General features: G+C 38.2%; 1 protein-coding gene across 1 annotated transcript in view; it reads left to right on the forward strand.

Annotated features, from left to right (window-relative positions):
* The window catches only part of LOC115209664 (protein mono-ADP-ribosyltransferase PARP14-like), a 730077-nt gene that overhangs the window by 40204 nt on the left and 667490 nt on the right, over positions 1–22383 (forward strand). The window contains exons 6-7 of the mRNA XM_036508891.1: positions 6013–6210; positions 18299–18532. Coding sequence (XP_036364784.1) covers positions 6013–6210; positions 18299–18532 — 432 coding nt within the window. The remainder of the gene's footprint in view (positions 1–6012; positions 6211–18298; positions 18533–22383) is intronic.

Consider the following 22383-nt stretch of genomic DNA (forward strand, 5'->3'; position numbering starts at 1 on the left):
TCTGAGCGAGAGACCCTTTGTTGCCAGTAGGGGTAGGAGCTTTCTAAACTTTGCCCAGGCTATTCGTATTCTAGTGGTGATACTCTCTGAGCATCCACCTCCACTACTAACTTGGTCACCCAGGTAGCGGAAGCTATCAACTATTTCTAGTATCTCCCCCTGGAGTGTGATGTAATCTGTTTTCTGAGTATCTGTGGTGTCTATTGTCCCGCATGTGGTGTCTATCTGCCACGCATGAAAGCTATCTTCTTGGTTCATTTTCCTTTGATGTTGCTGCACCTCTTATGTGTCCATAGCTTACACTGGGTACATCTTATGGAGTTTCTACCTACACCTTTCCTACAGATCAGGCAGGGCCACCTACCGGGGGGGGGGGATGAGTTCGCCTTTCTGCTTACTATAACTTTGGTCTTTGCTACATCCCTTTGCTAAGGCCCTTTGATTCTAAACCTAGCTTCCACACCCAAAATTTCTTTTCTAGTTCCGGTAGTGGTTCTGCTATGAGGACCAGGTCGTCAGCATAGAGGAGCTCCCAGGGGCAACCCGTTTGAATTCCTCTGTTATTGCCTGGAGGACTATGATGAATAGAAGGGACTAATGGCTGAACCTTGGTGGACCTCTACTTCTACCCGGAATTCTTCACTATACTCGTTGCCAATCCTGACCTTACTTATGGTCTCTCTGTATAGGGCCTGTACAGCCCTTATCAACCATTCATCAATCTCCAGTTTCCACATCGACCACCAGATAAGTGATTGGGGGACCCTGTCAAAGGCTTTCTCCAAGTCCACAAAAGCTAAGTAGAGGGGTTTATCTTTAGCTAGGTATTTCTCCTGTAGTTGTCAAACCAGGAATATGGCATCAGGGGTGCTTCTACCCGGAACAAAACCAAACTGCATCTCATCTAAGCAGACTCTCTCCCTAATGAGATGGACTATGACCCTCTCTGTGACCTTTATCACCTGATCCAGCAGTTTAATACCCCTGTAATTATTCCTATCTAGAGCATCACCTTTACCCTTGTAGCAGTTAACTATGGTGCTGCTATGCCAATCATTGGGTATGACTCCGTTATGTACTACCTGGTTTACAATGTGGGTGACTAGGCCAAAGCCCACACCACCAGATGCTTTAAGCATCTCAGAAGTGATTCCTGATGGGCCAAGGGCTTTTCCTAGCTTCATACCTTTAATTGCTTTATCTACCAGGGAGCTGTCTATTGGGATAGCTGGTCCCTCTACTGGGTCAAAATTTGGCAGGCTCTCCTCCTCTCATTCATTCTCCACATTCAGCAGTCTTTCATAATGGCTTCTCCAAGACTCTTTCTTTTCAGAATCACTAAAAGCAAGTGCACCATCATCCATTCGAGCACATTTCTCTCCCGTGACATCACAATTTTCTCTCACACACTGTCTTGCAATCCGAAATACCTCAGTTCTTTGGTCCTCACGTCTCTTCTTTTCCGCTTCACTCTTGGTTATGTATACCTGTCTTGGCTATAGCCACATTAAAATATAACATATTATTTGGATAATTTCAGTTATGGTAAATTTAATTACATTTGTAGCTGTTCGTCACGTAAGATTAGTTTGAAAATTTATAAATTTTGATTTAGAGACGGAGTTTAAATTTTTATGAATAATAGGAGAAATATAGTTATTAAACATATAGAAATATAGTTATTAAACATATTAAACATATTGAATTTACATAATTACATAAACACATAATAACTGAAATTTCTATGAATCATGAAATATCTGAATCATGAGTATAAAGAAAAAACTTATTACTTGAATATCAGGAAAGATAGATGTTCAATCATGAGACTGGCAGGTGGAATTAAAAAAATTAAAAAATGAGGGAAAAGATAGATTATTCCCATAATACATTTACTTCCAGTTCCCCTGACAGTATTATGCTAATTATTGGGTAGTTTTATTGTGTACCATTAATACACGCCAAGTATATATAGGAATAAATATTTTCTAAGAACCTTATAATATAAATTAAAATCAACTCAAATAACATCGGAATTTTTAAGAATAGTTTCAACGGTTTTGACAAGATGGAGACATATATTAGTTTTGATAGGCGTAAACTGAAAAACATAAGTCAACACTCAATTTGTTTGTAATTTTTACTTTTTACATTCTATTTTTAATTTTATTATATTAATTTATTAATTTTTTTCGTATTTTTATTCGTATTCTTCTTGTAATTTTTATCCGGATTTATTCACATATTTTTTCATTTGTATATTTTTTTAGTCGTATTTCATATCCATTTTTATTCCTTAAATTGTTTATGTCTTAAATTTATAAGGTTCATGAATTTATTTATTTACTTATTTTTACTTATATATATGTATATTTGTATTTTAACTAACATAGTGATATATAAGGGGTAGATATACTTATTAATGTGGGTGAAGTAGACCTGACGATTGGGGTTGCGTAAACATAATGAGTTTTTGAAAGAGACTGTGTGTCTTAATAACACTAAATGCACACTCATGAAACACGTGTAGTCTGTAATATGGAAAATTTTCGAATTATGAATAAAAATATTAAGTATAATGTATAATATTCTATGGCATGGTTGAGTGAATAACTTTCAGAGTTGATGAAATTGTGGGTATATATATATATATATATACATACGACTGAGGAAAGAAAACTCTGAATGGCCCGTCCTTGTTCGTTCTTGTCCTTGTTTTGTATCATCTGTCTGGATGTTTTGCATTCTTGTCCCATTTTTTGTATTTCTCTCTATATACATACATACATATATATATACATGTATATGTTATATATATGCATATGTTTATTTTATTTATTAATATATATATATATATATATATATATATATTTGAGTAGTTGAATGAATTATCTTATTAAGGATAATTGGAAAGATAACCGATACCTGGGTAGCAAATTCACATCAGAAAGAACACGGTTGAAGTTACGTCCCTTGGGCATAGACTACGTGCTTTCGTGCAGAAATTTGTATGTTTATTTTAAAAATATATTTTAAAAATATAAGTTTATGAGAGCAGCCAGCTAAAAGTTTTTTGTGCATTTTGATGTCAACATAAGTTCCTTGCCTTTCCTGATGAGAAATCTGCATAATGTACTCCTTATTCCTTCGGAATTAGGAATATGCAGCCTTCAAAACATATGTCGAAAATAAAGGAAATTTGTTAACAAGTCGTTCAACTCCATTCTTTCATAAACTTATATATATATAAGGAAATGACCAGCGACCGAGACCTTTGGAAATATGCTGTATGTAAGAAGACCAAGCAGGACAAGTGAGCCCAGCCCACTTATGAATGCCTTTCCTCCCTTGGACACAAAGACCTGTTGTGGCAAGCGAAGTCGATATAGAACCTCATCCAACAACAGGCACCCATGCCAACCCCCTTTGCTTGCGAAGACATGTTGGGGCAAGTGAAATCGAAATCAAATTGAACCAGCCAGGACCCCTGGACTGGTGGTACGTAAAAAGCACTATCCAACTCGTGGCCGATGCCAGCGCTGCCTAGACTGGCTTCCGTGCCGGTGGCACGTAAAATGCACCAATCCGACCGTGGCTGTTGCCAGCCTTGCCTGGCACCTGTGCAGGTGGCACGTAAAAAGCACCCACTACACTCACGAAGTGGTTGGCGTTAGGAAGGGCATCCAGCTGTAGAAACATTGCCAGATAAGACCGGAGCCTGGTGCAGCCTTCTGGCTTCCCAGATCCCTGGTCGAACCGTCCAACCCATGCTAGCATGGAGAACGGACGTTAAACGATGATGATGATGATGATGATGATGATGATATATATATGAATATAAAATTGAATATGGGTCAACAAGAAGGATTACAGTTTGACAGGTATTTTCTAATCACTAAACATGTCTCCATACAACATAATTCTTCACATATACAAGCATCTGCTTATTTGATTATGCATCAGTTTACCTATATAATGGAATCCAGTTGTATTTTCTCAGGTGATATTCAATTTGCTGTCTCTGTCTCTGTTATAAAAGACCTTCCACTTCAATGCTAACACATCCAACTCCCTTGTTTGAATTTAGCTGATGCTGGCAGTCTCCTTCTGCTTTGCTGTTAACATGCTTCTGTATGCCTGCTATGAGTGATATCGGATGATGTATTGGGTGTCCATGTTGCTACTGTCTGATTTTCAATCTCTTCCTCATGTGGAATTTTATTATCTGCCCTTCAGTATTCAATGGTCCAGAGATATACAAAGCCTCCCCCGCATATATTCATATATAGATACCCATATATACACACATATACACTCACAGTTACCTTCATGCATATACAATCATTTACGTATATATTCATACATATACATCTCTAGGCAACCCATACACACACATACATTCATTTACATATATGTGTGTACATAGATATATTTTTAGCCACTCCAATATATATACATATACATATGAGAAGATAAAGCTGGTAGGGATGGGGTTGGATGAGGTAATTAAAGTCACAGAAAGGGTCACAGCCCAACTAATTAGGGAGAGAGTTGTTTAGAGAAGATGCAGTTTGGGTTTGTGCCAGGGAGAAGCACCACTGATGCTATATTTCTGGTAAGACAGCTGCAGGAGAAATACCTAGCCAAAGCTAAACCTCTGTGGTTTTTGTTGACATATAGAAAGCCTTTGACAGGGTCCCCCAATCCCTTATCTGGTGGTCAATGAGGAAACTAGGGATAGATGAGGAGTTGTTGAGAGCCATACAAGCCCTGTACAGGGATGCTGTCAGTAACGTGAGGGTTGGCAACAAGCGAAGAATTCAGGATAGAAGCAGAGATTCACCAAGTCCTCAGCCCCCTCTTATTCGTCATAGTTTTCTGGGCAATGACAGGCTGCACCCAGGAGCTCCTCCTATGCTGATGACCTTGTTCTAATAGCTGAGTCAATATCTGAACTAAAGATAAGGTTTCAGGTGTGAAAGCAAGGTCTTAAAATGAAAGGCCTTAGAGTCAACCTAGCAAAAACCAAAGTCTTAGTAAGTAGGAAGGTAGACAAATCACAAATCCCTTCAGGTAGATGGCCCTGCTCAATCTGTAGAAAAGGCATAGGTAGAAACTCCATAAGATGTACCGAGTGTAAGCTATGGACATATAAGAGGTGCAGCAATATCAAGGGAAGATAGTTTTTGTGCGTGGAAGATGCACAGGTGCAATAAACACTGAAGATGTACAGAAAAGAAATTCTGTCACATGCCAGGATGAAAAACTAGAAGTAGTTATAGCTTCCATTACAAATCAGTGGTTGGAGTGGATGCTCTGAGAGTGTAGCGGTTAAAATAAGAATAGTTGGGTAAAGTTCAGAGAGCTCCTTCCTCTGCTGTTAACAAAGGTCCTCTCACTCAGGGTGAAAGGTAGACTGAATGATTCCTGTGTCTGAACAGCCATGTGACATGGCAGTGAAACATGGCCCGTAACCGCTGAAGATATGCATAACCTTGCAAGAAATGAAGCTAGTATGATCTGCAAGATGTGTAATGTCAGTGTGCATAGAAGAAAGAATTGTTTAGAAAATGTGTATTTCGGTGAAGTTTGTCATACTAAATGGCATTATTTGATGGCATTTGTGTGGCTGTTTTATTGGAAAACATCTTTTTAAAGATTTTAAAGCTGAGAGGTGTGACTTTCAGATTTCATGGACATATGTTAGAACTCTGGTTTCTGTGAGTGAAATTAGCATTGTTCAATCAGGAATGCCATAACTTCTTTGCAGATATTCTCAAGACAAAACGATTTTGGCAAGTGCATTGGTCTATTTTAAAAATAACTGGGTGAACTTTTGAAAAACTTTGGCTGTTACTTCTAGCATATCTGGACTGTTTGAAGGCTACATGTATTTCAGGTTTACATCAGGCATGTAAAGTGGATGTTTATGATGTGGATAGCACAGTATTGTTACATGGATGGTGAGTAACTTGTATTTGTTTAGCATTAAATTTTGGTTTTATTTTGCAGGAATATCTGCCTCGAATAAGGGAGGAGATGATGAGGGCAGAACGATATTGGTGTCAGGAGTCCCAACTGAATTCCGTTTGGAAGCCATTCAGTCTTATTTTGAGAACAAGAGTAGATCAAGTGGAGGACCTATTAAAGGAATCCCAGAACGGATCCAAGATTCTGGGAAAGTTATTATCACTTTTGAATCGGAAAAAGGTTAGAAGAAATATTCTTTATTTCATGAAATCATTTACAGACATCATCATTGTCATCACTTAATATCTGTTGTCCATGCTGGCATGGGTTGGACAATTTGTATGTAATTACTGTGAACACATTAGATTAATATAAAGCAATGTTAAAAACCATCATCATCATCGTCATTTAACATTCATTTTCCATATTTGCTTGCATTGAATAGTTTGAGAGGATCTGGTGAACAGCATTGACCTCTAGGGTCAGCTTTGGCATGGTTTCTATTGCTCGGTGCCCTTCCTAATGCCAACCACTTTACAGAGTGGACTGGGGGCAATTTTCCTGCCGTCATTACGAGTGAGGTTGCCAAGTAATGTCCAAGACAGAAAAAAAAGGAAAAACACTCCTTCTACTAAATGGAGCGAGGAACCGAAAGGGCTATGTAGGGGTTATGCTAGGTGTTGAAAGGCTAAAGTACGATCAAGGAGGTACAATATAGAAATTGTAGAGCACATATTACGTATTTCAATAATTGACCAGTTAATGATATTGAAACTGTAAGTCATGATTAGTATGGCTAAAGTATTGATTGCTTCAATCCTGTTTCTTGTATTCAACTCTGTCTTGAGTATTGCCCTTACCTTGTGATGGCATCTTTTCTGATGTTTTCCCTCATCATTGAATGTTTGATGCCCCTAGGAATCTGCAGCTCACCGTTGGTTCTAACTCCTTTATGACATTCTGCTGGTCGTGGTTAACGTTGGATGTTTCTGTCATTTTTCCTTTGATAAAAGTAGCTTTTGCACATCTATGGAGGCCAAATTGCATTCTGATGTCATCACTGGAATCGTTTAACAATCGCTTGTAAGCCTTGTAGTCATTTTTTGAAAAGAGCTTTAAATCATCCATGTAAAAGAGATGATTTATATTTTTATCAAACATTTTATAACTGTACTGTACATCATTGAGCAATTTCAAGAGAGTCAGGCCAGACGAAAGAGGAGTGGTGATAGAGAGTCACCTTGGAAAATGACACATGAAATTCTGACATCTCCAACATTAAGAGATTTATTGTCACTGTTCAAAGTTAGTGTGGTTCTCCATGATCTCATACTTGCAGACAAAAAGTTTTGCAGAGTAGGTGCTATTTTATACATTTCCAGACTTTTCTTAATCCAGCTATGTGGTAGGCTATCAAAAGTGTTTTTATAGTCTATCCAGGCTATTGACAAGTTTTGTGTCGTTCGTGACAATCTTCTAAGATCATCTTATTGACAAGCATCTGATCTTTACACCCATAGGACTCACGTTTACATCCTTTTTGCTCATTAGGGAATATGCCACTTTCTATTAAAAAACTATAGGTATATTCCGTCAGGACAGATGTTATACATTGTTGTTAAGCAGGTTATAGGTCTATAACTTTTTGGTTCATTTGCTTCTTCATTTTTTGGAAGTAGGAATGTTACACCATTAACTAGCCAAGAGGGAATCATATTAGGTTGTTGCAAAACATTGTTGTAAAGTTTTGTTAGCAGTTCATGGCTCTCTGCGAAAGCATTCAAACAGAAGTTAAGAATTTTATCCTTTCCTGGAGACTTCCATTTGCTTGAATTCCTGAGAGCAGATCTTATATTTTCTACCTTGATGCCCTTCCACTTTTGCTCTTCTAAGGAATCTAAGTCAGTAGATATTATTATTATTGTTATTATTATTGCCTTTGCACAGCTTCTAATGCGGGAGATGTACTACAGTGCCAGCTGTTCGCTACCAGTGAACTAAGGTAACACCTCTTATTTTTTGAATACCTTCCGCAGTATTCGAGCATTTCCAAGCAGTGCTGTTTTCTGCAAGTGCTCAACACTTATTGCAGCCCCTATTTGTTTCATGCACTTCTCGAAATTTTTACTCACTGTTCTCAGGGCTCCAACAATTATTGGTATTGCTACCACCTTTTTCATCGACCACAACTGCTTAACCTCCCAAGCTAACCTGTCATATCTATCGACTTTCCTTTCTTCCTTATTGCATATCTTATTGTAAGCTGGGCATGCTATATCTATGATTCAGCATTGTTTGCTTCCTGTCTCAATTAACACTATGACTGGGTTTCTATTCTCTAATCTCATAGTTGCACTGAATCATAAAATCCCACAGGATCTTTGCATTATCATTTTTGATGATGCTTTCGGGTTTGTGATCATACGGATTTTTCGCTCTGTCAAGTCCATACTTGTTGCAAAGTGTCCAATGGACAAACCTGGCTATATTGTCATGGTGTCTCTTATATTCCTTCTGGGCTAGTGGCATACATTGGCTGATAATATGCCATACAGTTTCATCATTTTGTTTACAGATTCTGCACTTATCACTTTCTGCTGTGTTGTCTATTCTGTATTTTATGTAGTTTGTTCTTGGGCAGCACAGACTAGAGCCTCTGTTTCCGGTTTTAAATCACTTTTAGTCATCCACACCCATCTTTTTTCTCTGTCTGTCTTATCTTCAACATCCCTATGAAATTGTCCATGCATTCTTTTCTTTACCCACCTATTTTCAATTGCTTGTACAGTGCTTTATCTTTGCAATCTTTCATTCTACACAAGCCTGACCTTCTTATTTCTTATAATAGCGGTTCTGTGGCATTTTTTTACATACCATGCTATGTTGTTTTCTTCTGCTCTAATGCTGTGTTCACATCCAATAAGTCCTCTTCCCCCTCTTTTTCTTGGTACATACAGTCTGTCTGTGTCACTTTTTGGGTGGAGTGTCTCATATCTAGTTAGCAACTTCCTTGTCTTTCTATCTCAGCTGTTTAGTTCGTCTACTGTCCATGCGATTATCCCTGCTCCATATCTAAGGAGTGAAACCACCCAGGTCTTGATAGCTTCGATCTTATTCCGTCCACTTAATTTCAACTTAAAGAGCAGTCTCAGTCTGTGCAAGTACTCCACCTTAGATGTTTCTGTCATTTCTTTCTCCATCAGTTTATCCATTTCCAAAATCCCCAAGTACTTTATAGCCTGTCTCTTCTATCTGCTTCACAAACTCCCCCAACGGTATCGTTAGTCCGTCCATACATTTGATTTTGCCTCTCTTCAAGACTAACACACCACACTTTCTCAGTCCGAACTCCATTCTGATATCAGCACTGAATGTATACACCATATGAAAAGAGGGAACTGACTTGGGATTCATCTTTACCAAAAAGTTTGAGGTCATCTATGAATAACAAATGGTTGACTTTTTGCTGGCAGCTTTTGAATACACACCCAGCCTTTGCTTTCCTCAGAATCAGTGTTAATGGTATTAAGCACAGTACAAAGATCAGTGGGGACAGACAGTCCCCTTGGAAGATGCCCCTCCTAATTTCTCCTGTCCCTAAACTTCTTCCGTATGCTGTCAGGTCCATCCTCCAATTCACCATACTTTTACCAAGCAATCGCTCAACACTTGATGCATTACCAAATAGGCTCATACACTCCATAATCCAAGAACGTGGAATCATAACATATGCCTTACGATAGTCGATCCATGACATAGCTAAGTTACTTGTCCTCCTCTTGCAGTCTCTGAGTACATTTTTATCTATCAGGAGTTGATCCTTGATACTTCTGCACTTATACTTGCAACCCTTCTGCTCATGTGGGAGGACTCCATTTTTTTCCTGACGTTCTTACATTGACTCTGCGAGTATTCCAGTCAAGAACTTCCGCATAAGTGGCAAGCAGGATATCAGCCTGTAATTGTCTACTGTAGTGACTTTTTCAATGTTTTTTAAGCATAGCACTGTCCTACCCAATGTCAACCACTCTGATGTTCCTTGGTCGACATTTAACAAGGTGTTGAGTTGTGCAGCTATTCGTGCGTGACATTCACCAAATCTTTTAATCCAGTGGCCTTGAACTCCATCTGGTCCCGGGGCCTTCCAGTTGCACCTTTTTGGGGCTGATTTCCTTCTCTTCCCTAACTGAAATGGCTAGTTCTGCCTGTTTTGGACAGACTACTGCAAAAAGAGAAATGAAGTTCAGTGAGAGAAATATGTTGAGCTAAAGAGGAAGTATAGGGTGAAGAGAAAAGGAATCTATGTTGTGATTGAGGAATTAAAACAGGGGTTGAAAGCTAAAGCACGTAAGTTAAAAAAGATATGAACAGAGAATTGAGCAATACAGATTGAACAGACTTTTCTTTGAGCAAAATCAGAAACTGGATGGGAAAAAGAAAAAGGTGAAAAAGCCATGCCGGATGCTGAGGAAATCAGAAGATTCTGGTTAAACATATGGTCTCTGGAGAAACAACATGAAACTGAAGCAGTGTGGCTAAAGACACTGAAAGAGGAGAGTGGAGAGTATAAGCAGGAGGATTTTAGAATATCTGAGGAGATGATTAGAGATCAGTACAGGAAAATTGCTGACTGAAAAGTGCCTGGCCCAGAGGGGGTTCAGGGCTTTGGGCTTAAAAACTTGACAGCTCTGCACAGGTGAATTGTGAGACAGCTGGACAAAATACTGAGAAGTGACAACAAGAATCACCACAACAATAACGATTACAGCAACAACAACCACTTCACTGACCATTCTGCAGTACATGTGCATGCACACATGTGCATGCACACGTGTGCACACATGTGCACACGCAACATATGCATTTGTAATCACCCACATGTTTTCACCTACCACTAAAATCAAAGGAAATTAAATTTATTGCCGCTTTAGCGACCTCAGATCTTTTGAAGGTGTTGAAAGCAACCTGTTGTCACTAAAGTGTCTAAAATTCGATAAAATTGTCCACAAAAGGTATGTGAGGAAGTTTTTTTGTTAAAAGTATTGTTTTCAACTGTCTACAAACACTTTCAGGCTGAAATAATGCATTCTTCCAAGATTAACTGAAACAAATTCTCAAACTGAAGGGGCTGAAATTCTAGCATTGGGTGCAAAACATCCCATAGTCCTCACCCCCATCCCACCCATGGCTACATGCCTGTAACCCACAAACATATTTCTCCTCATGCATTTTGAGTATTGAAAGTGTAGCAGATTCAGAATATTTACTGAGAATATGCACTTTCTCAAGTCTTTTTCAAAATTGCAGCCATTTGATGTAAAATGTTCAGCAAGTTCCGTCCAATTACCGTTATTGTGCCTGACGTCATATCTGTGCCCATTATATCTTTTGTTTAATTGTTCTTTTGTGCAACCAACATAAACCAAGTTGTGTTTCGTGCATTCTGCTGCATACACGGAATGGGAATCTCTACATGTCCCACCGTCTGTATAAATCATAACATTTCTGATATGATATCTGATGGAATTCACTTGATTCATGTTGTTGTACAATGAACAGGGCTTACCTCTTTTGCGGCTGTTTTTCAGGGTACAGCATGCAGGTACCCCAATGTTAGTTTCCTTGGAGTCAGAAGTAGAGGTTAATAATTCTCTTATATTTTTATTCTGTCTAACAGCTACAATGGGCGACTGAGGAAATATTTGTTTTGAAACAAGGATATTTTACTGCAAAAAGCTGGTAACTTTCATTCAACACTTTTGAAATGCCAGTGAAATTTTGGTCCTAGACATTCACTAAAGGGTTTCTGTCACACATTGTATTGTGTTTGCTAAAGTTATGTGTGAATTTGGTTTTACTTTCTTTGCTAATCTTATCTATGGCATTTGCTATTTCCTTTAATCATGATTCACTGTAACTGCATTTGATGACCTAAAACTATACGCTACAAAATGACAAACAGCTGGAAACACTACAAAAGACAGTTCATGGATTTACCAAAGAAATAGATATGAAATTTTGATTAGAAAAATGCACTAAAGAAACCCTGGAAAGAGGAAAACTAGGTAAGAGTAGCAACATCACACTAGATAAAGCAAATGAAATAAGAGAATTAGACCAAAGCCAAACTTACAAATATTTAGGAGTCCATGAACTAGATAAGACACAACACACACAAATGAATGAGAAAATAAAAAAAGAATATCATAGAGGAGCTAGATCAATACTGAAAACAGAGCTCAATGCTAAAAGCAAGATAATAGGTATTAACACTTTAGCCGTCCCAGTTATAAGTTACAGCTACAATATCCTTAACTGGACACTAAATGAACTGACCAAAGTAGATAGGAAAACAAGAAAAATAATGACAGGGTCTAGGATGCATCACCCAAAATCTGACATAGAAAGGCTATATATACAACGTATAGAAAGTGGTAGAGGCCTTATACAGCTGGAAAACTACTAAAAAATAACCACCATAGGACTGCAAAAATACCTACTTCAGAAGCAAGGAAAACTGATACAAATAGCGGAAAAAACACGAGCAAAACAAAAAACTGTTCTCAGTATTTAAGGAAGCTGACAAATACAAACAAGAAATCATACCATCTAACAAATATAAAGAAGAAAAAGAAGAAGAAGAAGAAGAAGAAGAAGAAGAAGAAGAAGAAGAAGAAGAAGAAGGAGAAGAAGAAGAAGAAGGAGAAGAAGAAGAAGAAGGAGGAGGAGGAGGAGGAGGAGGCTATAAAGCAAATGAAATCCAAACTAAAACTAGAACAGCAACGAGCCATGATAAAACGATGGCAAGAAAAGCTCATTCGTGGCAAATACTGGACTAAACTAAATGCAAAAGAAATAGACAAAGAAAAATCCCAGCAATGGTTGAGAAGCTCAGGACTCAAAGCAGAGAATGAGGGATTTTTAATTGCAGCACAAGACCAAAGCCTCCCCACCAGAAATTACCAAAAACATATAATGAAAAGAAACATAACAAGTAACTGCAGAATATGTGGAGATGGACAAGAAACAATAAATCATATTATCTCTGGCTGCCCAGTCCTGGCTGAGAAGGAATATATTCACAGACACAACAGAGTTGGGACCTACATACACTGGAAGCTATGCCAGCTCTATGGAATAACAACAGAAAAAAGATGGTATAGGCACACACCAGAAAAGGTCACAGAAAACGAGAAAGCAACCATACTCTGGGATATGCCAATACACACAGATAAAGAAATTAAAGCCAATAAGCTGAATTTAGTTGTCAGAGATCATGAAGAAAAAAAAATGCTTTCTAATTGCTGTATCAGTACCAGCGGATGACAATGTTTCTCTAACAGAAAGGGAGAAACTTTCAAAATACAAAGCCCTGGAATATGGAGTCTAAAAACAGAAACAATTCCTATCATAGTAGGTGCATTAGCTATGATAAAAAAAAAATTCAGACAAGTACATAACAAAAACACCAGGGCTTACAAGTATATATAACGTAGAGGAAATAGCACAACTAGGCACTGCACACATCCTATGCAGAACACTTTCAATACAGTAATCCTGTCTTTGTCAAGTTCAAAATAAGAAGTGATAAAAATTCAGAATTATAGAAATTTAAGTTTAAAGTATGAACGAGAACAACCAGCATCCACACATTGATGGAATGACATCATCAGTCTTTAAGCATTTGTACTGACATAGGGGATTACTGGAAACATGCAAATGCTTTTGTGCATCGTTATGTCAACTGCGGTTATAGTGAATCACGATTAAAGGAAATAGCAAATGAAATAGCTAAGCTTAGGAAAGATAGTCAAACCTTCATGCCTAATTTTAACAAACACATTACAATTGAATTCCTTTAGTGATTAACCGGTACTGAAATTTTGCTGGCCTCTCAAAAGTGATGCATAGAAGTCACCAGTGTGTGGTGAACAAATGTCTTCGTTTGAAACAGATAACATCCTCAGCCTCCTATTGTAACCTTTAGACGGAATAAGAATATAAGAGAATTATTGACCGCTACTTCTGACTCCAAGAAAATGTACATTGGAATATGTGCATGCTGTACCTTGAAAAACAGCCACAAGAGAGGTAATCCCTGTTCATTGTGCAACAATATGGGTCAAGTGAATTCTGTCAGGAATCATATCAGAAATGTTATGATTTTTACAGACGGTGGGACATGTGGAGATTCCCATTTGGCGTACGTGGCAGAATGCACGAAACACAACTTGATTTATGTTGGTTGTACAACAGAATAATTAAACGAAAGACTTAATGGGCACAGATATGACATCGGGCACAATAAGAGTAGTTGGACAGAACTTGCCAAACATTTAGCTTTTGAAAAATATTCTGAATCTGCTTCACTTTCACTTCTCAGTATAAAAGAGATGAAAGAGGCTGAAGTGATAAAGGAGGAAGAAGAAAGGCAAAATGTACATTTGGTGCAATGCAGTCAACAGGGACAGTGCCTGAGATGGGAGGAATATGTGATCAGTCGCAGAATCTCATTGCAGGAACTTTGGGCTTGGTCGAACAAGCAAGAACATCCTTCCTGATCAAGTCTACCTTCGACGTTCTACCCTCACCGGCAAACGTAGTCCAGTGGAACGTAAAAACAACCGATGAGTGTAGATGTGGAGGGAAAGTGATGTTTAGACATGTTCTGTCAAACTGCAGACTAGCACTAGAAAAGTATACATGGCGTCATAATCAAGTCCTCGGCGTCATAAGTGCAGCACTCAAGGAGAAGATCAAGGGATACAATAGGGGAGAGTACCCAAAAGTGGAAAAGTGCAGGAAAGTATACTTCCAGAATGAGGGAAAAGGATATAAAACCAGGCCTACAAGTAAAGTATACGAGATAGACGAGAAATGGAAGGGATACTGGGAGGTGGCCACGGGTTTAGGAAGACTAGTAATATTTCCACTCATAAAAATGACAAAAAGACCAGATTTAGTCCTATGGGACAGAGAATGAAGAATAGGAATTTTGCTAGAACTGACAGTGTCATGGGAAGAGAACATCGACAATGCAGAGAAACGAAAGGAGAAGAGGTACGAGAAGCTAATCGAAGAATGCAGAGAACAGGGATGGACTGTCAAGTATTACCACCTGGCAGTGGGGGCTAGGGGCTTCATTGAAAGGAAAATGACAATGCTTTTCAAAAGATTTGTTTTTTCTAGCCCCGAGCTGTGTAAACTAATAAGGAGAGTACAGGAGGTGGTTGAAAAAGCCAGCTTCTATATATGGCTGAAGCAGGAAAACCAAAAATGGCTTGAAAATCATAACATACCGGCAGGAAAATAACATCACTTGGTGAGACAGGCTGACACTGAATTAGCTTCGCTGATTGACAGGTGACGGTCTCGTTTAAAGAATGCATGGGCCAAGACTACGCACCCTTCATTGGTCAGTTAAAGTTAAGACAGTGTCACGTGACAACTTGCTGGAGCCTAGCAGCAGGTATTTAAAGGGAAATTTGACAAGACAGGCAGTCGCCTGCTGATACTCGTTGACACTACATCGAAGAGGGTAGGGAGCAGAAGGAAAGAAGGAGAAAGAAGACATGCACTCAGCACCAGAGCTGAAGACATCTCCAAAAGGGGGAGGGCACCACGTCAAAACAGTAGAGGAGTAGGGGCGGAAACTGGATGTGGTTCTTCCTGATGATGTCTTGAGCTAACTGGATGATTCTGTAAAGGAGTTGTTGTGGTAGCAGACCATGAAACACGGTTGAAATTCCTGCATGAGGAGAAATATGTTTGTGGGTTATTAACATCATGCCCTGCAGGAATGAATAAGATGACAGGAGAATATCATCAAATTTATACAAAACTGTTTGATTAAATATTCTTCTTTTTCCTTTCCTTTTTTTTCTTACCTCTTTCTTTTTGCCTGTTATAAAATTGAAACTTAAAGATCGATGATGTCATTCCATCAACGTGTGGATGCTGGTTGCTCTCGTTCATACTTCAAATTTAATATTTCAAACTCAACAAGTATAGACTTACTGTCGACATATCATTCAACCAATAAAACATCCATTACTATCGCATCGTGCTCTTCGTCTTGTCTTAATAGTAATAATAATAATAATAATAATAATAATAATAATAGTAATAATAATAATAATAATGATAATGATAATATAACAATATTGCAATTTCTTGGCACACCCTCTGTATGGTGGATGTATCAGAGTTCACCGCTTGTCCCTGACCCCAATATAATCATCCAGTCCCCTCTATTTCATCAGTGTCAGCAGTACTCGGGTCACCTTATGAACCCCGTACTTTTTTCCTTAAACATATTTTTTTTGTTTTTCTCCTCATTGACTCTCAGCATTGTTCATTTGTGTCTCCACCACCAGTGCAGCCATGGTAGTAGGCCAGAAATTGGTCAATATCCATGAAAGACAGGCCATCAGGGACAAACCCAGCAACGTCACAGTGGATACTTTGTGAGATGAATGTTTTTCTTTGTATTTGATCACCCTGCAGGACAAAAACCGGGCAAAAGGTGGAGGGTCTCAGTTTGAATCAATGACCATCCAGACAGTATTTCGTTATTATTATTATTATTATTATTATTATTGCTGCTGAAGACAGCCTTGTTATTGTCATATCGTTGTACACTGTGCTACTGATCCATGATAGTAGCAGTAATGATAATGTGTACCTGCCGAGACCAGAGAAGATAGAGAGGACCCCTTTATTGGGTTAGGTCTACGACAATGGGAAGTAGGTCTCTTTTGCCTTAGAGATGGTTGCTTTTGGTTGAAACACCACAGTCCTCTTTATGAGTGAAATGCCAAACAAAAATTATCATCACAGCACTGAATCCCCAAGTAAAAGCCTTTTTGCAACCTACTGTACATCCAGGTGGACCTTGTCGTTTATTCGAATACCTCTGCAAAGTTGAGAAGATGATCTCAGAATGACAAAAGGGCCATAATGGAATGTTATGGAAGAAGTGAGTCTACCAAACTAGGATACAGGAAATGGAGGCATGAAATATGGATAGAGAAACACATGATCCCTCTCTCCGAATATTGTTCTGTGAAATCCTTTGTAAATTAAAGTCTCCGTCTAACTTATGCTAGCATGAAAAAGTGGGGGGATGGGTGGAAGCTGCAGTCTGGGATCAAGAAAAAAAAGACCAGGATTAGAGTCATGGCATCTGAAATGTCATCTGGCATTCACTGGCAATCAAGTATTGTGGTCATGGAAGTTCTATGTTAGCAATATAAAGAAATCTATTGGCAGGAAAGAGCGATGACATTCTCAGGAAAACATTAGGCGTTGACCAGTATGAAGCATCTGGTCTGCTTTGCCCCATCACTGACCTTTAAGAAAGCAGAGCAGATGATGTTTCTCTCCTGAGAGAAAGGGGTTGTGTTGTGGACGAGGCCAAAAAAAATTAAGGAAAGACACCTTCCACTTCAGTTAAACCCACATCCCTTTTTTTTTTTTAAAGTTCCATTTGGAAAAGAAAGTGAGGGTGGAGAGGGAAGGTGGCTGACTGGTAAGAATGATTAGGGTGAATGAAGCTCCTTTAGGCATGCACCTGGTGAGTGGAGAACAACACCGGGGTGAGGACTCGTGCCCTTCATGGTCAGGGTGATCCTGGATCTGTGGGGTTCATTGATTGGTGCTTTCTTTCCCTTCATCCTTTATGTGACTCCTCCCACCCACACACACAGATTGTAAAATGTCATCATCATCGTCATCATTATCATCATCATCATCATCATCATCATCATCATCATAATTATTGCATTCTATATTAATCGGCAGGGATGTTGCCTTGATGTTTGATGACAACAGGTCACCTCAAATCCGAAGAATCTTTCTCTATTTACATAACGGTCTGCTAGATATAAAACTTTTTATTGAGTTCTGCCTCCTCCAAGTATTGCCTTTTGGTGATACCTCACACACACACACAAATCCTGTGATGTCCACAGTTTCTCTCTTCCAAATATCAGTCGCAAGGCTCTGGTCATCTTGAGGCTGCGGTAGAAGATACTTGCTCAAGGTGCTGTTGGACAGTGGGATTGAACTAGAACCAATTAATTGTACAGGGAACCTCACAATCCTCTCGGCTATAGAGCAAACAAAGGGGCCTCTAAGTGATGACTTGATCTGCTAGAAAAGGCAGTTAAATCTTCTTCATGTGACACCTAACATCTTAAACAAGGAAGGACACTTGGGGGTGTTTATGGTCGGAATGTCTTTGACCTGGTTCTACACCAACACAACCATGCCCTCCACTCATAAATAATGACATTTTCTCAATTTCTTCTGCTCTTTTGATTTTCAGATGCAGAAAATGTCAAAAAGAAGGTTCATTATGTAAACAAACATATACTTCATGTGTACTGGTATAAAAATCTAGTTTGGCAAGAAGATGCAATGATTGTGTCAAATGGCCCCAAAGACATGTCTAAAGAAATGTTAATAGATTTTTTTGAAGAGAACTGGAAATTAGAAATTGTAGATGTCTTCCCTGGAAGAAATCCTGGAACTTTTCTTGTGTATTGCCAAAGTGAAATTGGTAAGTTTCTTCAAGTTTGATTTGTTCTGAAAAAGATTTCTTGGATTTTGTTTTGTTAATAGGATTCTCTCTTTTACTCTCTTTTACTTGTTTCAGTCATTTGACTGCAGCCATGCTGGAGCACCACCTTTAATCGAGCAACTCCACCCCGGGACTTATTCTTTGTAAGCCCAGTATTTATTCTATCGGTCTCTTTTGCCGAACCACTAAGTAACTGGGCCGTAAACACACCAGCATCGGTTGTCAAGCAATGCTAGAGGGACAAACACAGACACACAAACACACACACACACATATATATATATATATATATACGACGGGCTTCTTTCAGTTTCCGTCTACCAAATCCACTCACAAGGCTTTGGTCGGCCCGAGGCTATAGTAGAAGACACTTGCCCAAGGTGCCACGCACTGGGACTGAACCAGGAACCATATGGTTCGTAAGCAAGCTACTTACCACACAGCCACTCCTGCGTCTATTCGTATATTTTTTATGTTTTAATTCTTTTAGTCTAATGACTCAGGCCATGCTGGGGCACCACCTTGAAGATCTTTTTTTGTCAAAAGAATCAACTCCAGTAGTTCTTTCTTTTTAAAGCCTGGTAACTTATTTTATCACTTCATTTTGCTGATCTGCTAAGTTACAGGAACATAAACACACTGATACTAGTCATCAAGCAGTGGCGGATAACAGACACAAAGACACACACACATACTTTCAGTTTTGGTCTACCAAATCCATTCACAATACCTAGGTTGAACTGAGGCTACAGTAGAAGATTCTCACCCAAAGTGCCACACAGTGGGACTGAACCCAGAACCATGTGTTTGGGAAGCAGACTTCTTACCACACAGCCTTGTCTGCACCTGTTTATATCTTTTATTTCTTCCCAGATTTTGCCTTTTGGTTTCTCACATTTATCAGGAAAGGAAGAAATTTGTCAGGAATGATGGTTATCAGGCAGGAAATCAGAAATATTAGAGATGATGTTTTATCAGTGAAACTGATTCCAGTATTTGACCATTCCTTCAGTTTCTAAACATTGGAAAGAGGGAAAGTAAATGGAATATTTTACCATCTTTGTTTGATTGATGGGGGAACTTGTTACAAATGTAATTTCTATCTAAAGCAAAAAGAAAACTGAGTCTTTACCTTGTAAATGCATATTACAGAATAATAAAAGAAATATATAGTTTAATTCTAAACCAAAATCTATGTTGTGTGTTTTGGGAGGATCATTGTGCCAATGATAAACACATGCACAGGTCTGCCTGTCTTTTACTTTTAATTATAGTTTCAATATAAAACAAATATGTTGAGTAATGATACTCTCATAATATTGAACACATCAAACAAAAATTTTCAAATCAATAAAATTGTACGAAGGACTTTCCACGTAGGATTATATATTCGCTTTTTGTGATTTTTTCTTTTGTCTGTTGTTTCACCTCTCCATTTTATTTACCATTTCTCATTACAGACTCTGAAGCATTTCTTCTTTCTTCTAGCACTTTCATCTTTATAATTCAGAGCATTCCTTAACTCTTTAGCATTCAGATTAATCTGTCAAGCGTTCTACTTATTTATTGTTATGGGGGAAGTAATAATAATAATAATAATAATAATAATAATAATAATAATAATAATAATGATAGACCACCCCTCCCACGTGACAAGTTGTACATGCTAGTTGTTGCAAATACTGTGACGCTGAGAAGTCGGCAAGGTTGGTCTTAGATAGTCATGTCTTTACTTGCCTAGCTAACTATACTACTTTACCGAAGTGGGCGTTATAACAGTCCGACATTGGAGTACAACAGTGGCAATGAAGTGTATGAAAGAATTGTTGGCCAGTTTGCTTGAGTTGCAAGAACAACGACAACAATGACTATTACAGCAGCAAATGCTACAATTAAAGAACAGTAAGTCATTTTAAAAAGGCTGAGAAGACGTTCTCGCCAGATTATGTTGCAAACTGAGAAACGGAATTTAAGTATGAACCAGATGAAGGAGTTACCTTCAAGGCCTACTATAGAAAATATGAACAGATTTTCAATAAAGAGGGCAAAGTTTGGGACGACAATATGAAAACACGTCTAATCTTAAGAAAACTGGCAACAGGAGAAAATGAGCATTACAGCAAATATTGTACTTCTGAAAAAAACCTTCTGACATAAACTTCAAAAATACAATAGACATATTGTGTAAAATTTTTAGCAATAAAATCTCGTTGTTCGATACATGGTGGAACTGCTTGATCCTAGAACAACAAAGAGGACTACATCACATATGCTGGTTGAGTTAATAGGGAAAGTGAAAAGTTCAAGCTGGACAAATTAATGCCAGACATGTTCAAGTGCCTGATATTTACTCAGGGACTAACTGCAGAAATTGATGCAGAAGTAAGAACAAGAATTCTCGCTAAGCTGGAACAAAACCAAGTTGTCAACTTACAAGTGTCAGAAGAATGGGAAAGAATAGTAAATTTAAGACACAACACAGAATTGAGCATAATGATTGCTCCCAAGTGAAACAAGTGTGAAACAGGCAGAATAGAAATCAAGTGTGTACTAGAATACAAAACAGACAGGGTGAAAATCAGGAAACAAACCCATTTAAGGAAATAGAATTTTTCCATTGTGGAAAAATTGGATACTAGAACAGGTAAAGAAGGAATTTGAAAGACTTGAAATCCTAAGAATAATCAAGAAGACAGACCACTTAGATTGGTCAGCACCTACTTTCTATGTAAAAAAAAAAAAAAAGTAAGTTAAGAGTTTGTTCAGATTTTTCAATGGGGTTGAATAATTGCTTAATCTCACATAACTACCCATTGCCAAGTCCTGAGGAAGTGTTTGCAAAATTAAATGGAGGGAAATTCTCTTCAAAATCAAACCACTTGGAGGCATTTTTAGGATTAGTAAATTATTATTGTACAGTGATTCGGTACAAATATGATGATGGGAGTAAAACGGCTATAGCCCATGTGTCACAGTTCCTATTACTACCTGAAAGGAAACTATAGTCAGATAGAGAAAGAAGCGTTAGCAATCAGTGTGAAAAAATTCCAAAGATTAATTCATGAAAGAAGTTTCTCTCTACAAATGGATCATCGCCCACTACTCTCAATATATGGTTCTAAAAAAAGGAATTCCAACACATTCAGTGAATAGATAACAGCAGTGGGGCATTTCATAATTGAAGTATGACTACAAAATGGAATATTTACCATGAAAAAACTAGGGAATGTGGATGGTTTGTCTAGAAGGACACTGAAACACTGTGAGCCATTTAACAGCAGAAGAAGAAATAAAAAATGTATTGTGGGATTGTTAAGTGAATTACTGGTGACACTAGAAGACATAAAATGAAATGTGGAAATTCATAACAGAAATGAAAATAATACTGTAGACAGGAAGAGTAAATAGGAACAGGATTGGTGTGAAACAAAAGCAAGATGTAAACCTATACTCAGTTTGTGATGGTGTATAAATTGTATGCCCAGAGAGTAGTAATACGGGAAGCATTGCAAAAGAAAATGTTGAGGGAATTCCATGTTGGACATCCTGGTATTTCAAGGATGAAAACTTTAATGTATAGCTACGTGTACTGGCCAAAAATGGACAGAGTGTTATGGCGAGAATCATGACACCTCCTGTGAGAATGGACTGGCCAAACTCATATAAGTAGCAGCGTGTTTGACTGAGAGCAAGAGATGAGAAATCGTAGGAAGTCAAAAGGTCTCATTTGTGAGTTCATGGAGTCACAGGAAATTTTTGAGAAGTTGTTATAGTTTGTTGAGAGTTGTTTTGGATTGGTTACAGTTGTTGGCAGAGTATTTGGGAATACA

This window comes from Octopus sinensis, linkage group LG1 (genome assembly GCF_006345805.1).
Source record: "Octopus sinensis linkage group LG1, ASM634580v1, whole genome shotgun sequence".
In the NCBI taxonomy this organism is placed as follows: domain Eukaryota; kingdom Metazoa; phylum Mollusca; class Cephalopoda; order Octopoda; family Octopodidae; genus Octopus; species Octopus sinensis.